Consider the following 16,187-nt stretch of genomic DNA (forward strand, 5'->3'; position numbering starts at 1 on the left):
AGGAGCAAAGTGTGATACGCGGTACGTTGTCATCGTGCGTATCTGTGTACGTCAGGGGTGCCGAAGCGGCGGCCCGCCTCGCCCCCAAGCAAAACATACAAAAATAAAAAAAAAATGGTCCCAAGCTACACGAACGGTTGCGGCGTTCTACTGGGCGTTATCTGGGCTGTACACCCGTGCAGTTTATCTTGCATCGGTTAGTGATAGAACTGCTGCCATTAACCTGTAACAGCCGATGACTCTAAATATGAGACGAATGGGACCGGTTGGTACATGACAGCAGCGAAGACGACCAAAGTAACACAGCAACAACAAGTAAGTGGTGGGGATGTTTGATGTTTGACGGGGATGTTTCGCCGCTGAGGCGGCACCCTATCCCATTGCTTGAGGAAGAAAGAGACAAAAACAGACAAGGATTGTCGAAATTTCAACTTTTAATCAGCCTTTAATAGTACGATTATAGGTTGAAAGTTCGACGTTCCCTATTTGGGTTTCTGTGTTGCTTGCGCCGTTTTCGCTGATGACTCTCTAAACCTGCCCCTGAGTGGCTGATTTTTACTTCATTTATATTAGTAGTGCATCCCTACAAAATTTCTGAGCAAACCCTACATGGCCAAATTGTAATACTGGTTGCTACAATGGCACCAAAACGGACCGGTTGAGTTGCAGGCTTGGTAATCTCCCGAATGAAAGATTCTTCGAGTCCAGGATACTTGAAACAGGGCTTTTTGGGCCGCCGTTTTCTGCAGCTGTGGACAACGTTCCTTATGATTTACAAATGAGACTGATTGACCTGCAGTGCGACGTACCGATATACAGTGTGTGTGCAGATAAACCTAATACTCCTGTCACACGGCAAACCAAATGGCATTCCCAGTGAATGACTGTTGCACCGACTCTAATTCGTTTTTCTTACATCGAGATACACGAAGAAACCGAATGTAATTCGCAAATGATCTCAGTGTCGATAATTAAGACACCGCGGCCGAACATATAAACCATTACACAGGTACATCAGTTATATTTTTATTTCTTTTGCTCGTAACTAGCGAAACATTACATTATTTCACAAAATCGTTGCTTTTTCAAAGACAGATAGAAGTACCACAAGCAAAGACAACTAACAAGCCTAACTGCACCCCACTTTGCAACGTGGCGACTCGGAACGAGGGTATAGCTCTCCGAAAAACAGGGTTGTCTTCCTCCCTTCGTGTCAAAAGTTATCAAATTCGTCATAAAATATTGGAATACAAGTTTTCATTCGTCTTTCATTTCTTCAAATGGTTTATCGTTGTTCGTTTTGCTACCTCTCTACTGCAAGGGTACGCTGTCGGTGCGAGAGGGAAAAGCGAATGAGTTCCCTGAACTCATTCACATCTATTGCCATTTGATGTCACTCAGTGACACGAAACGAATGTCATTCGCTGGGAATGCCATTCAGTTTGCCTTGTGACAGGAGTATAACAAGCATTTGCGCACTCATCTTGTTGTCTACTTAACTGACGAACTTCCGGTGGCGCAAGATGGCGCATTTATGCGTGCGAAATCTACAGAAAAACTGTGGAAGCCATATTCAGCTTAAAAAATACAGAGAGTTACGAAAACGTCGGCCTCCGTGCATCAGAATAAGGCAACATGGCCGATGCGGGAGAGTTGGGTTCAGGTACCGCTAGGGGAGCTATCGGTGCAGAAAGCGAAACGATGTTTCACATGGATGCTCATCGGTAGTGCCCCTAGCGGAACCTGCACATAGCTCTCCTGAGACTGACATCCACTGCCACGGCTGCCCTATTCTAATGCACGGAAGTTCTTGCAGAACTTTTAATGAGTCGCAAGCTCCACACAAGAGTTCCTGTTGCCAGTGAAGAACTACTGCCTAAGGTAGTTGATTTCGCCAAGTTGCGGGAGACAGAGCAAGAGCTCAGACGGACTAATGCAAAGTACTACAACCGGCGCGCCGTTAAGAAACGACCTCACTTTCTCTAATAACTTTACGAAATGTGTCATTTTGTCGCGTGGCTGCCAATTTGAGCCGCATCACACTTTTTTCACGGATCTTCCAAGTAAATTCCGCGTACTGTCTTTTGTGAAGCGCTTCGTAATGACGTCGGATATTGTACACTTTCGGAACAGCAACAGTTTTTTGGCACACCAGACGGTGTTTATATTCGCGAACAGATATTTTACCTTCCAATGCTCTTCGAAGGTATGCTTCTCTTCCTCAACCGTCCGCTTCAGATGTGTCTTCGAGCAGGTCATACTCCCTGTGCTTTTTTGTAGTTGGTCCCAAAGGCATAGAAACACCGCAGAGCGCAAACCGACGTCCACAGGAGGCTTGACAGTTTATTGATTTACATTATTATTTACATTATTATTTACATTATTGATTGACAGTTTAGTGATTATGGAAAAGATGCTGTGACGCCTACGAATTCCGAGACTAGGACGACATTCGAGCGCTCGGTCCTTCCGAGGAAGCGTTGGGTGGCCGAGGCAAGTGTGTATTGTAGTCAAGAGAGCTCACGTGTGAAGTGTATTATTTTAAGTGGGTCAGTGAATGTTGTGTTTCGACAAACACAATGTGTTTGCGAAACCCAGATGTGTTTGTGTTTCGATGATATCCAAAAACTAAAGGGCTTTCCGCAGGGCCACGATTGCCCATAGCGTCTATACCCAAGCTGCACAATGTACTGAAAGTCGAGTGCAATGTGGGTGGACGCGTAGGTGGAAGGCCTTGAACAGACTCGAGGAACTAGAGAACATTGATAAGACACATACGGTCCACCCCCATTGCACTCAAGTTTCAGTACATTGTGCTGCTTTGATAATAGCTTCTTTTTTTCTTTCTGTCTCACTGTGATTAAGTTTTCTCGTCTTTCCCTTCCTCTCCTTCTCTCTCTCTCTCTCTCTTTCGTTGCGGGAGCCCCGCGGACCGCACAAGAGAGGCTCTCGGGCCTCATGCGACCTGCGTGTTGGAGACCCCTGATTTAGGGGCTTCAGTTCTACCGGCAGCATCCTAGCGTGAGGCCACAAACATATGGCCGCTCATAATAATTGGGGGTTTACGTCGCGAGACAACTGAGATCATGAGCGACGCTTAATCTGTGGATTGCTTTTGCCCACCTGAGGGTTCTTTAACGTGCGATGAAAGCTAATCACACGGCACCCCTCGCGGAAGACGGCGTGTCTAAGCAACTTGTACCCTGCTACCAAGTTGCTGGCGTCCTCGGCCGGGTTCAAACCCGCGGTCTCGGTATCAGAAGGCGGGCACGCTACCGACTGAGCCACCAATGCTCGCTCATGTAGAGGAATACCGTCTCCTCTACAAGTATCAATCATTATACGATTGGAGCGGGCACGGTGATAGGGAGCTCAGGGCTCGGCGCCCGCTGTATCCCGCAAACGGCGTAGCACATCGGGGGACAAGCAGCCCAGCGGCTATTGGCTGTTCGACATGACTCATCTCTCAGGGAACACAAAGCGGTTTTGATGAGACGAAGTCGAGAAGATGTGAGTTAGGGAATTGGTGGTGGTGATGATGATGAAAGAGCTCGCCGCTGTCGGCCTCACAGAAATGGGCAACGTCACGGCTTACGCCGGGGGGAAATATGCGTCCTGGGCCGGCTTCTAAGGGAACTGTGCAGATTTATGTCTGAAAGCGTCTGGGGAAAACCCAGAAAAAACCTCAGGCAGCACAGCCGGCACCGGGATTCGAACCCGAGTACCTCGAAGTCTCGACGTGGCGTGGCAAGCACGCTAACCATTGAGACACGGGACCTGGTAAGTTAGGGAATGCCATCCTACGCCAAGAGACGAAGGAAGATAACGAACAAGTACGCGAGCATGAAGCCGTGGCCACGAGATATAAATGGTCCCAGATCTCTGAACTTGACCATTTTGTAAAGCGCCAGGGGGCATTTTGTAAAGGGCCAGCTCCCGTGGCTCAGTGGTTAGCGTGCTGGCCATGTCACGTCGAGACTGGGAGGTACCCGTGTTCGAATCCCGGTGCCGGCTGTGCTGTCTGGGGTTTTTTCTGGGTTTTCCTAAGACGCTTTCAGACATATGTCGGCACAGTTCCCTTAGAAGTCGGCCGAGGGCGTGAGTCGTGACGTTGCCCACATACGTGAGGCCGACAACTGCAAGCCCTATCACCACCACCACCAGGGGGATGAAAACAAAAGACACAAGAACACAGGCGCAACTTTCCACAGCGTGTTTTCCGCGGGCCAAAGGAATCTTGTATACAACCGCGGTGTTGCAGGGAACAAAACTGTTTTTGTGTTTGTCCTCGCAAACGGGACGTTCCTTATCTCTGTTGACCAGGAGAACCATTCTTCACTTCATTTTAAAATCGACCCCCAACACCACGTTGACGTTGTGCTTAGAAGCGAATTTCTTTCACCGCTTTCACTTTTGTTCCCTGCAACACCAAGGTTGTATAAAATTTCTTTGGCCTGCGGAAAACACTACACCGGACAGACGGGCAGATGCATACACACTAGATAGGTGAGCACGCGTAAAACTTCAAAACTGGCAGGCACCTTGTGTGAACACTGCATCATTTGAGGGTGTGTGCCGGTAAAGTAAAGGAACAAGTCCGGCAGGTTTATACTGGAAGCATTCTTTATCAGTGAGCAAAAGGGCGGACGTGTCAGCATACCATCAATAGCATTGCGTGACAGTGAGTCAGGTTGTTTCTCTCTTTTTTTTTTTAGGGAGTGTTTAAAACCCCAGCTTCGTCCATTAAACTGTTGTCGAAAGTTGCGCCTGTATTGTTGTGTCCTTCGTCTTCGTTCCCCTGACGAGCGTCAGGGGAACGAATACGAAGGACACAGAATTGATTTTTTCCAACAGGCAGAACTTAAAGGGACCGTCGCGCCCCTCGTGGTAGATTCCGAAACTACAATTTCGTTTTACTTCGCGTTCATAACTGATATTAAAGCTGAACATCCAACGTGGATTACTGAAGTTGTTCCTGTGCAGTTTGATCTAACGTATGGCAAATCCAGACGACGGACGTTGAGGGTATTCTGGAACTGTAAATCTGAGAAAACGTCACTCCGACGGGCCAATCAGTGAGCGCACTCTCGCATGGACAAGTGCAATCAGGGAGCGGCTGGAGAACCCTTGGTGTCGCCCTCGCGACCGAGCGGCAGGCGCCAGAGACGGCGTCTGCTGGTCGCGGAGAGCCTGTGATCGGCATGTGGAATGTTGTTTCCGGTTAGCGTCGAACGTGCTGGTACAGCCAGGAGCGTAACACCGTGTTCCACGCATGGTCACGTCAGAATTCACACTGGTAAGCGCAAATCAGACCATTTACTGAGGTCTCTTCGCTTGGTATATTTGCGGTGCGAACACGAAGCAGACGACCTCGGAAACAATCGCCTGCGCTGCGGGGAGTACAAATCTTCAAGACTTTTCGGAAGAGACGAGACGTCTTCTTCGACTGCAGCAGCATATACAGATGGCGTACCCAGAAATTGCAAGTACGCCTCACCATTCGTCATACCATCCGTTTCAGTTTCACAGCGATACCTGTTGGTGCCTCGTTTCCCGAGATTGTGGCGTCGGCATCCGCAGACGGAAGGACATTCACGTTCTCGTTAATAGTAATTCAGTGGTCATTCACGCTTGGCGTAGAGGGCGCTTTGTATCCTGCATTACATCAGTGTTTTGAAGGAAACACAGCATTAGTGACGACGACGACAACAGTGACGAGGACAGTGTTAGCACGACCATAGCCTCCTAGGTACTTCAATGCCTGCCCAGTCGAGGCGGAACGGCCGTTCAGCGCACTGTGCGGCGGCGGCGCCACATGCCTGGGGTTGTGATAATCATATCGCTGCGCTTGCTGGCTGGTGATGTTTGACTTGATACCTCAAACTTAATGAGCAGCATAGAAATTTCCCAGTTTATATCTATAGTGACAGGCTTGCAAGCAGACGAGGGTCTAGGTTGACACCAGACAGACAGAACAAGCTGGCAGGCAGACGACTCTGCAGTCACACGCGAAACCGAAACAGCACGCGCGAGAAAACGGAGCGATACACAGTAAATCATTTTACACCTTTTCAGAGTAAATTGCTTGTCCTATAACTGACTCCTTTTTTCATACCACAGTGGCTGGTGTATTTCAACACACCCTTTAATAAAGGATATTTTAGAGGAAGCACTCCTACAATAGGTGCTTTAAACAACAACACTTTTATTAGGGGTGTAATCCATTGAAAACACCATTTGGGAAAAGGGTGTTTTGTAGAGAATACCCCCTATCTTATCGCGTATAGTACTAGCTTCTGCAGCAGCTGCAGGCTCGCATTTTGTTGTGGCAAGCACCACACAAAACAGAAATGTGGTAATTCATGTACTGTGTTGCCTGCCCGTGTATCATGTATAATACAGTGCAACTATGAACAGTGAGTACCTGTGCACTGATTGGCAAGGTTGATCAGGTGCTGAAGTTTCGGATCGCAGCATCGTAACGCCGTCAGTGCCCGTGCAATGAGCGCCGTTCCGATGCCGCGATCTCCAGGCGATGCCAGCAATGCGCCCGAGCACCCTCGTGTATTGTCATCTACAGCCTTTATTGGCGTACCGGATAGATCATATACTGAAATACAGTTTTTTTGGGGCATGTTCGTTAAGTGTAGTAGAGCGCAAGACACGTCTGTAATGGTGACATGAATTTGTCTTTGCAATTTACACATATGCCTGCAACGAGTCAAAGATACCATCTAAATTCCCGACATCCTTCCCAGTCAAATACTGTGTTTTTAACTCAAGTTATCGTTTATAATATGAATAATTGCTGAGTGGTAGTGTAAAACCAGTACAATTTCTCTTTCGCGAATTGAAACACCATTTTCAACACCACATTTCCAGTTCAAATGAGGCGTAAAAAAGGTCTATCGGACCAAAACACCTCTTTCAACTCCTCATTTTACATCGACATGGGACACAATGTGGTTTATGTCGATATTGCACCTTTAGTAATGCTCTTCTTACACCATTTGCTGCAGTATGCGGGATATAAAGGGATGCTTTTATAAGAATACACCTGTTTTGAGCGAATAAAGGTGTAAAATGATTTACTGTGTATGATCATCATACCCCGTGTATGTGGCGCCACTGCAGTGGACGGCCGGTTCGCGTGGGTTCCGCTTCGACTGGGCAGGCATTGAAGTATATAAGAGGCTATGGCACGACGAAAAAGTGTACTGAAAACACCGTTAGTGATTCTGCTTCGAATACCATGGAGATACTGGGTCCTGCTGCCGCACAGGCTTTGCAGTGGGCCCGAGAGCGTGAACGGAAGCGCAGAGTGCGCGAAAACCCAGCTTGTCGTGCAGCCGAAGCCTCCAACAAGAGAGCGCCACATCAGGATGCTAACGTGCGTGCCGGTGAAGCTGAGACAAAGTGGACTCAGCAGCAAGGCCCTGTAATGCGTTCCGCCAAAGCGAAGGCAAGGAGGCGTCAGGGGCAAGTGAAAGCCAATGTAGCCACGAGCTTTTCCCTAGGCAATTCACGGAGAACCCATTTGGGTACACAGTAAATCATTTTACACCTTTATTCGCTCAAAAATGGAGTATTCTTCTAAAAACACATTTTTCCATTCCGCGAAGGGTGCAAGAAAAGCATTACTGCAGGTGTAATATCGACATACACCACGTTTTATCCAATGTCGATCATTCATGGTGTTGTCAAGCGGGGCGTTGAAACAGGTGTTTATGTCCAATATACGCCTTTTTTACACCCTATTTGAATTGGGAATATGGTGTTAATAATGGTGTTTTAATCCGTGAGAGACAAATTATGCTTGTTTCACAGCTCCGCTCAGCAAGTAATCACATCATAGACGGTAGCCTGAGCTAAACACATAGTATTTGACAGGGAAGGATGTCAGGAATTTAGCTGATATCTTTGACTCGTTGCAAGCGTGGCTGTTAATTGCAAAAACGCGTTCCCGTTGCCATTTACCATACAAACGTTTCCCGCCGGGCCACATTTAACGTACGTGCCCCAACAAATTGTATTTCAGTATATGATCCATCCGATCCGCCAATATAGGCTACTGAGGGTGCCCAGGTCTCTTCAACCCTCGACACTCACGTTGGTCCCAGTTACCAAACTGACGAGGTGTGCCTGTGACGCACTGCGCTCCGGATGGAACCACGACTGGAAGTGTGCCGTGTTCAGTGTGGTGCTTGCCATGGAAGCAAGACCGTCGAACTATATGTCTCGGCCACTGGTCCCGGCATGCTCCCGCGGAAGCTCGTATTGCATTAGCTGTTTGACAGCAAATATTTGCCAGAAAACAATTCCATCCTAAAAGGTGTTTTCAAGAGAATACACCACTTTTAAGGATGTCTTTGTTTTTAAACGCCCATTATAAGAGTGTTTTATTAGGAATACACTTAACTAAAGGGCGGTTTAGAAAACGCCCATCATTCGAGTGTAAAGGCAACACCAAAAAGGTGTAGACAAGCCATTTAGACAAGCCATTTACACCAAAAAAGTGTAAAAAGTTTACTGTGTACAGTTGTTCGGAGTGCGATTACTTGTGGTTCAACAATGATCTCGCTGCGCTGCTTCGACTAGAATTCGCAACTGCCAATCTTACCACCTTCCGCTTCTGTTCATTGCGTTCGCAGGGGGCAAGTGCCTCATTTGTCTATGTCCAACGGATACAGATATCCAGTGAAAGCACCCGATCTCCACCGTTGAATAGCGTGAGTCCACCACGCCATCATACGAGGTGTGTTGAAGTCAAACCGGGACTTTTGATTTTTCGCAAAGGTAAAATGAATTTACAGGCGAGAAATTAGTTTTATTTTGAAGTTGAGTTAGTTTGAGTTTTTAAAAAGCACCCTTTTTAACTTCAGATGCTGGGATCAGAAAAGGTGCCGAAGTGATCTACACCCTTCTGCACCCCCTGTTACACCGTTTTAACCGAAAGCATGTCAGAAAGGGTGTTTTCAAAAGCGATTTAAGTTAGGGAATCATGTCAGTGTGATCCCATGCGACGTTCCAAAGGCACTTACACCATTTGGCTGTCTGAATTGTTCACTGAAGACACGCTCTGACGACAGACAGCCATCAGTTCAAAGTGGTTTATAATAATGCTTTCTACGAGGGGTGTTCAAGTCAAACCGGGGCTTTTCATTTTTCGCTAAAGTAAAATGATCTTACAGGCGAGAAATTAGTTTTATTTGTCAACGTAATCTCCAGCTGCACTAATGTACTTGTCCCAGCGTTTCACGAAGGCTTGGATGCCAGCAGCATAGAAATCCTACCGGCGCGTAGTAGCCATGATCGGACCGCATTCTTGACCTTGTCGTCGCAGCTGAAGCGGCGGCCCCCAAGGAACGTCTTCAGTGGCCCGAAGAGATGAAAATCGCTGGGGGCGGGGTCTGGACTGTAAGGGGGACGTGGCAGCAACTCCCAGCCAAGTTCCTGTTAGGTGCGTGTCATGAGATGCGCGGTATGCGGGCGTGCATTGTCCTGTAGGAGGAGGACTCCTTTGGTGATGAGGCCCGGCCGCTTTTGCTTCAGCGGCTTATGCACATCCCTGAGAATCTGGCAGTAATATGGCACTGGGCAGAAAATCAACATGAACAACGCCAGCCTTATCCCAGAAAACCGTGGCCATGGCCTTACCCGCAGACGGGATGCTTGGAACCTCTTTGGAGCTGGCGAGCTCGGATGCTTCCACTGCTTCGATGCGCGTTTAGACTCGGGAGTGAAATGGTGCACTCACGTTTCATCGCACGTGATGATCCGATCAATGAACGGCTGTCCTTCAGTGTCGAAACGGTACCTTAGCTCTTGGGAGATTTCCAGTCTTCTCTGCCGGTCAAAGACGGAGAGCTGCCTCGGGACCCAACGGGCACTAACTTTCCGAAACTGGAGGTGTTATTGAATGATAGTGTTCAACGTTCCCAGACATGTTATCCGTCGGTCCTTGAGGATCAGGCGCTCCACAAGTTGGATGTTCTCAGGAACTCTGACACTGGGCTCTGAGCCGCCCCGGCTAGGACCGCCCCGGCTTTGATGTACGGCCGTCTCGGAACCGTTTGCACCACTCAAACACTTTGCTGCGGCTAAGTATCGTGGCCATACTGAGCCTGAAGTCTTCTGTGAATTTCAGATGACTTTACGCCTTCATTCACGAGAAACTTCATGACAATTCGCTGTTCGATGTGCGCGCTCACTTCGTTGTCGGCCATCTTGTCCAGCACGTGTCTTCTGTTTTGCGCAAACTTTGGACCACCACGTGGTGAACGCGGAGGCCTGTCGCGTGTGAAAATGACGAAAAAGAAGTAGCGCGAGCCATTTGTACACTCAGGAGACAGAAAGTCACGGTTTGACTTGAGCACCCCTCGTATATTACGTAACACCACCACGATCACGTCATCGCGCTCTGTTCATCCTGTGTTTATCAGAAACATGCGTGAACCCTAACCGACCGTTGCAGGTCAAGGGCTTTCAGTATAGCTATACCTCTCAACACGACGGCAAGAACCGTGCGACCGGAGCGGCCATGTACATGGGAGACGGCGTCAACACCCCACCCCTAGTCCCCGTTGCTCACTGCGAAGACGTTGGTGAAAGATGTGCGGTGCAATATAAGAACTGACTCATCGTCGTGGCAGCCTACTTCGCCCCCACCGCAAGAGTTTCGCGAGTTATAACGTACCTCACCTACGCCTTAACAGTCAACATGTCATCGTCGCTGCTGCTGCTGGGGGACTGTAGCATCGACGCAACAGACCACCAACTTCATCACCGGTCTACAAGAAGCGCTGATGTTGCAACTCGCCACCATATCACGGGCCGTACCAGCCTCGAGAAAGACATGCATTGATTTGGTCATCCGAATCCGAGACCCCGTCAAGGGCATCGACCAAATTACCACTCACTTCACAGATCACAAGGCAGTTCTCGTCACTCCAAAGTAGTTACCCATGAAAGATGGAAGTCACTGAAAAGGTTAGCCAGCTGTAGGACTCGAACCCACATTTTGGTAGAGCCCTAGACCGGTAATCTAGAAGATGTGGGTTCGGGTCCTACAGCTGGCTAACCTTTTCAAAGACTTCCATCTTTCGTCGTTAATTTCTTAGGCAAATTGAGCATTTGTATGTATTTGTCCTTTCTATGTCGTTCCAGACTCAGAACATATCAGTTCTTTCGTAGTTACCCATACATCAGCAATAAAAGTGTCAACATTCACCCACAACAGCTGTCGCTGAAATTCGCGTGACACAACCGTAACAGTTCTGTGATTTGTTTCCTTTTTTTTTTTTTCCTTTCTTTTGTCTCTGTCAACTTTTCACGTTCACCAAAATCTACACAGCACATACGCTACGTTATCAACACGCTTTCATTATATTGATGTGCCGCCGAGCCCCCACCCTCAGTTAGTGTAGACAGGTCCATTGGACGCACACCGCTACACGTCGCGATTTTGCGATCTCTGATGTCGCACGAAACAAATGTCAAAATCTCATTTGTGTTGTCGTTTTACATTTCAGAATGCGAATGCCACATTAGCAGACCTCTTCCTGCTTGTAAACAAGTGACGTCGTAGTGTCCGACAGCGCCACCAATTGGGTAGAGTTGAAGTACGCTGCAAACTATGGGCTAACAAGGTCCCGCCCAAAAACCACGGTATTCAGGGGATTACGATGGTCCCTGAAAGGGACGCGACCTTCGGTCCTACTTTTCTTTCAATAGGAGGCAGCGAAAAAGTGCCCATTCGTGGAACCCAGGCCTACCCTTCCGATTTGTTTCGGTTTTAGTCTGTCTACCAACGTCATGATGGCGTTTCTCGGGTAGAGGCCCACTAGAAAGACGTTACGAACGACACCTAGCCATTTATATAATTGCTGAACAGTTTATCATGCATGCTCACAGTAGAAGCAGAGTATCACGTTCGGAACTCCTGGTCTCTCCCACGGTGGAGACCTTGAACATCAGTGGTGTCTAATTGCATGAGCTTCTGAAACGTTGGTTCGGTCATGATGTTGCGGCATGATGTTGTAGATCAAGCAAAAGGCATATTATCTATTATGTTCAAAATGGCAACCAAAACGAACAAACCACCGCCAACTGAAATGTGATTCGTACGGAGAGGGAGCGGCGAGAAGGCATGCGCCGTATGAGCGGTCAGTCTATGAAGGAATATGACCACTACTTTTGTTGTTAGGTAACGGAGAAATTGGTGTGCTACCTTGTTTTGAATCAGAGCTGGAAACCTTTACTATATAACAGAGCAGCACGTGTATATACACGAACGGAGCGTCAGTTTTAAATTGAGTCATAGAATTTTCGACGTAACATTAAATGTTATTACATTAAGAAAGTGCTGTCTGGGTATGAGCTCTCCAGCACGCGCCACTGGTTTGGGCATTTCTGTCACGGTTGTCTCATTGGATCTTGCCCTAGAGCAGGTGCGCGACGCTAATTCAGGGGGTTATCCAGAATGGCATGCACGGGGCGCATTGTAGAAAAGGGGGGGATTATTGCAGTTACCTTGTAACTGAATTATGCGTCATAAGTCGACATGTCTACTTGCTTCTACAGCTGAAATAGTGAAGGACCCCCTGTAGATGGTGCATAGGAAAGAAAGTAAAGGGGTGCCGGTAAAACATATGAGGGTGTATGGGGGCTGTAGGTGGGGTCTTGATAAATCACTGCACCGATCGACCTCCATACCACCCCCTTTTGATTGTGGCACACTGTGAGACGGAACATTCCTGCTTGACTTAAAATGCGAACCAAGAAGATCATTGTGAAGAACAAGACTTTCTCTTACCTTCATAAACGAATTTTTTGGCTACGATCCTAAAGACCTCATTGGTGTCTTCATACCACCGCTTGAAAAGGGCAACATGAGGAATGGTGAACATGCGTCGCTTCTGCTTTAGTATTTCTCCTGACACAGACACCAAGATTTCATTGGCCACTGAAACAAAGAAAAAAAGGTGTGTTGGGAATTTTGTCAGTAAATCGAGCAAACGCAGGATCCTGTTCAGATGAATTCCAAAATCATTTTGGGCAGTTCGATTCTGCGAAAGGGCGCACTTATACAGTGAGCCGAGTGCGTGAAACATGGGCCAGAATAGGACACGCCGAGAGTTTATGTGCACGGACACACTGTCCGTGAACAAACGTGCATGTGTTGATAGCACCATAGACTTCAATGGGTTCCTTTCTCGCCCTTGAAACTACGTACGAAAACACGTTAGTGACCTAATGGTGACAGAACAGGTAGTTGAAAATCCTGTACCACCTCACACACCTCTTTCTCTTGATGTCACGGCTCATCAGCGGAGGGCTCAGGTGATAGCCCCTTTTACAAGATTAAACTCTTTCTTTTCCTCCGATCTCCTTCGATGCTCAGTTTCCTCAAAGTGTTCGTTCAGTGGTCCTTTAATGTCACATTGAATAAGTGTCCCACTTGACCGACGTATATCCTGCCGCAAGAGAACTTAAACCTGTAGACGACGGCCGTGGCGCTGGGACGAAGCGTGTGCCCATTTATCTGTTCACACTCTTTCCTTCTTTTGGGATTTAGGGTCTACTTTTCTTACGAGCGAAGACAACTTGTTGGCTGCAAGGAAACTACGGGGACACCTTGTCTACTTCCGGTCTTTTTCATTCTATGGGATACTCCGTGCACATATAGAATACTAGCTTTGCTTCTCTGTTTGTCCTCAACCATATTCATTTGTCTCTCCTGCCGATTTTTTCCCGCAAGAAGCCTGTGGGCAGTGGCCACAATGAGACGTTCAGGTAACCCCGCTATAGCCTGAACCCACGAATTCTGTTTACATAGTCCGACGCGGGTCAAATTATGCTACAATCTGGTCAAGACGGCCCGCAGACAATTTTCAGCAATACCGTTCTTTGTCCGCTTTGAATGATTACAGGAAAAGGGGAGGGGTGGCGTATTAGTCCCTTGCTTATATTCACAACACAGGTGGCCACTGGGTTGTCCCATGTAACTGTCTCAAACTCCTCATGTAAGGTTCTATCACTGCGAAGTCCAGTCCCCTCCCGAGCCGTCCTAAACAGGCCCCTCCAAAACCTTGTATCGTGCTTAGACGGGCACCGTCCTCATCATTGGCGTGGTATTTAAAGAGCCAGGTATGACGTGTTAGAGGTTCATGCGAATTGCAGGTCAACAGCTCTGGGGGGAAGAAAGGGTCCGTGAAGCCTTTTTCTGCCGATGTGAATGGCCGCTTTGTTAGAGTGGAGGGGTTTAATTGTATGTAGACTCACTAAATAAGCTTCGCTTCATGGTATCGACACTGAGTTTATGGTGGGCTAGAAGGACTGGTGTGCTTACCGCCATATTCAATATATGGAATGCGCGAAGCCCCTGTTTCGAAGCCAAGCTCCTGAGCTCCGGCGCTATGCGCTCGCTGCGAACCAAGTGGGTTCTCGTTGAACTAGTCCAACTTGTCCCGTGTGTGACGGTGTACGTATGCTTGACTATTTTTAGAGTGAATATATTTGGACCAGCACTACGTTGGTTTAGGTACTGACTGTTTACTAGCATCCGCAGTTCTTTGTAACGAAACCACGTGACATTTGCTACCGTCACGTCTGCCTAGCCGACGATCCCTGCAAGCGAAAGATATCGGAATGTTGTGAGGCACGTGACCGCATGTCGTACCTTCGTTGGATGATGACAGACGGGTCGAAAAACAAAATAAAGAGCGACTACTGCTTCCGAGAGCTCGCCTCCTTGATGCTTTCTTTCTCCTCACTCTTTCCTTCCAACCTAGATTATCGAGTTGCTGTGTACAGGAAGCTGGGAACATTTTGTCACGGAGCATAGGCCGATGGGTAGATTGTTCAACTAAATTGTCATTTAGCTAAACTATGGCGATTTCTATATAGTGTACCTCACGGTACATCTTAGTCGTTATGCAATTCTTTTGCTCCTTATGTAACTATAAAGGAACATGGTATCGGCTATAAAACACGAAAGTAGCACCGCACTAGTATTCTCTCTGCACGCACGCTTTTACTGTTGATCAGTAGAACAAGGAGTCATATATACAGGGTGTCCCACCGAAAAAGGACCAGGGGATAAAAAAAGAAGCAGTGCTGGACACAACTGGAACCAATTGTACGTGTTTAGCAGTTGTGTGGTCTATCCAAAAATTTTTTTTTCATCGCCCCTTGTTATTAAATTAAAACTTTTCAATTATAAAAGCTACGAAGTTGTCTCAATGAGAACATCTGATCTCGTCGGTCGCCTGATACCAAAGCCGTTTTCAGAACAAAAATCCGTTCGATAGATCGTTCACAAAAAATTCGTGAAGGAACACCATTTTTTCTTTATTTTGTTCATTGCGCATCCTCGAAGACGCGTATTTCCTTCATTCCCAATGTGAGAGAGTGAAAGAGCACAGTGCCGCCTCATGCGTCGAAGATGAGTTTTAACTTGAGGAAACAAAACAAAAAGAAATGTATGGGGTGACTCTATCGCACCTGCCCTTATCTTGGGTTGCTATTTCTGTTTTCTTTTAATCTTTTTCCAGGACGCAAGAGGCGATAGTGTGCTCTTCCGTCGTCTCGTTTTGGGGGTGAAGGAAAGACGCGCCTCTAGAGATGCGCAACGAACAAAATAAAGACAAAAATGGTGTTCCTTCACGAATTTTTTGTGAACGATCTATCGAACGGATTTTTGTTCTGAAAACGGCTTTGGTATCAGGCGACCGATGAGATCAGATGTTCTCATCGAGACAACTTCGTAGCTTTTATAATTGAAAAGTTAGAAAATTAATTACCGCTAATTAATTAACAAGGGGCGATGAAAAAAATATTTTTGGATAGACCACACAACTGCTAAACACGTACAATTGGTTCCATTTGTGTCCAGCACTCCGACTTTTTTTTTTTTAGCCCCTGGACCTTTTTCGGTGGGACACCCTGTATATAGAAGAAAAAAGTGCCACACTTGTATTATTAACCGAAAGTGCTTGAATGGAATTGATGCGATACAAAGGGTTCCTAGAACGTCATGTTAAACTCATTTTATCCACTGATTGAGCGGCCTAGGAGCTCTGTTTGACAGAGCTCCTAGGCCGCAAGACAACAACAACAAGACAACAACAAGAAATACACTGATGATGATAAATGGGGAAATTCGCCACCTGGGTTGTGGCCCACTA

The 16,187-nt window shown here is 47.3% G+C and overlaps 1 protein-coding gene across 3 annotated transcripts in view; it reads right to left on the reverse strand.

The window, feature by feature from the left end:
- Positions 1-16,187, reverse strand: part of LOC135393060 (lysosomal alpha-mannosidase-like) — a 492,848-nt gene that overhangs the window by 400,401 nt on the left and 76,260 nt on the right. For 2 of the 3 annotated variants that reach the window (XM_064623632.1, XM_064623631.1), the window contains exon 3: positions 12,815-12,964. In XM_064623632.1, coding sequence (XP_064479702.1) covers positions 12,815-12,964 — 150 coding nt within the window. Of the gene's footprint in view, positions 1-12,814; positions 12,965-16,187 lie in introns of those variants that run through there. The other variant, XM_064623633.1, reaches the window with a different exon arrangement.

Source organism: Ornithodoros turicata, chromosome 4 (genome assembly GCF_037126465.1).
Source record: "Ornithodoros turicata isolate Travis chromosome 4, ASM3712646v1, whole genome shotgun sequence".
Classification (NCBI taxonomy): Eukaryota; Metazoa; Arthropoda; class Arachnida; order Ixodida; family Argasidae; genus Ornithodoros; species Ornithodoros turicata.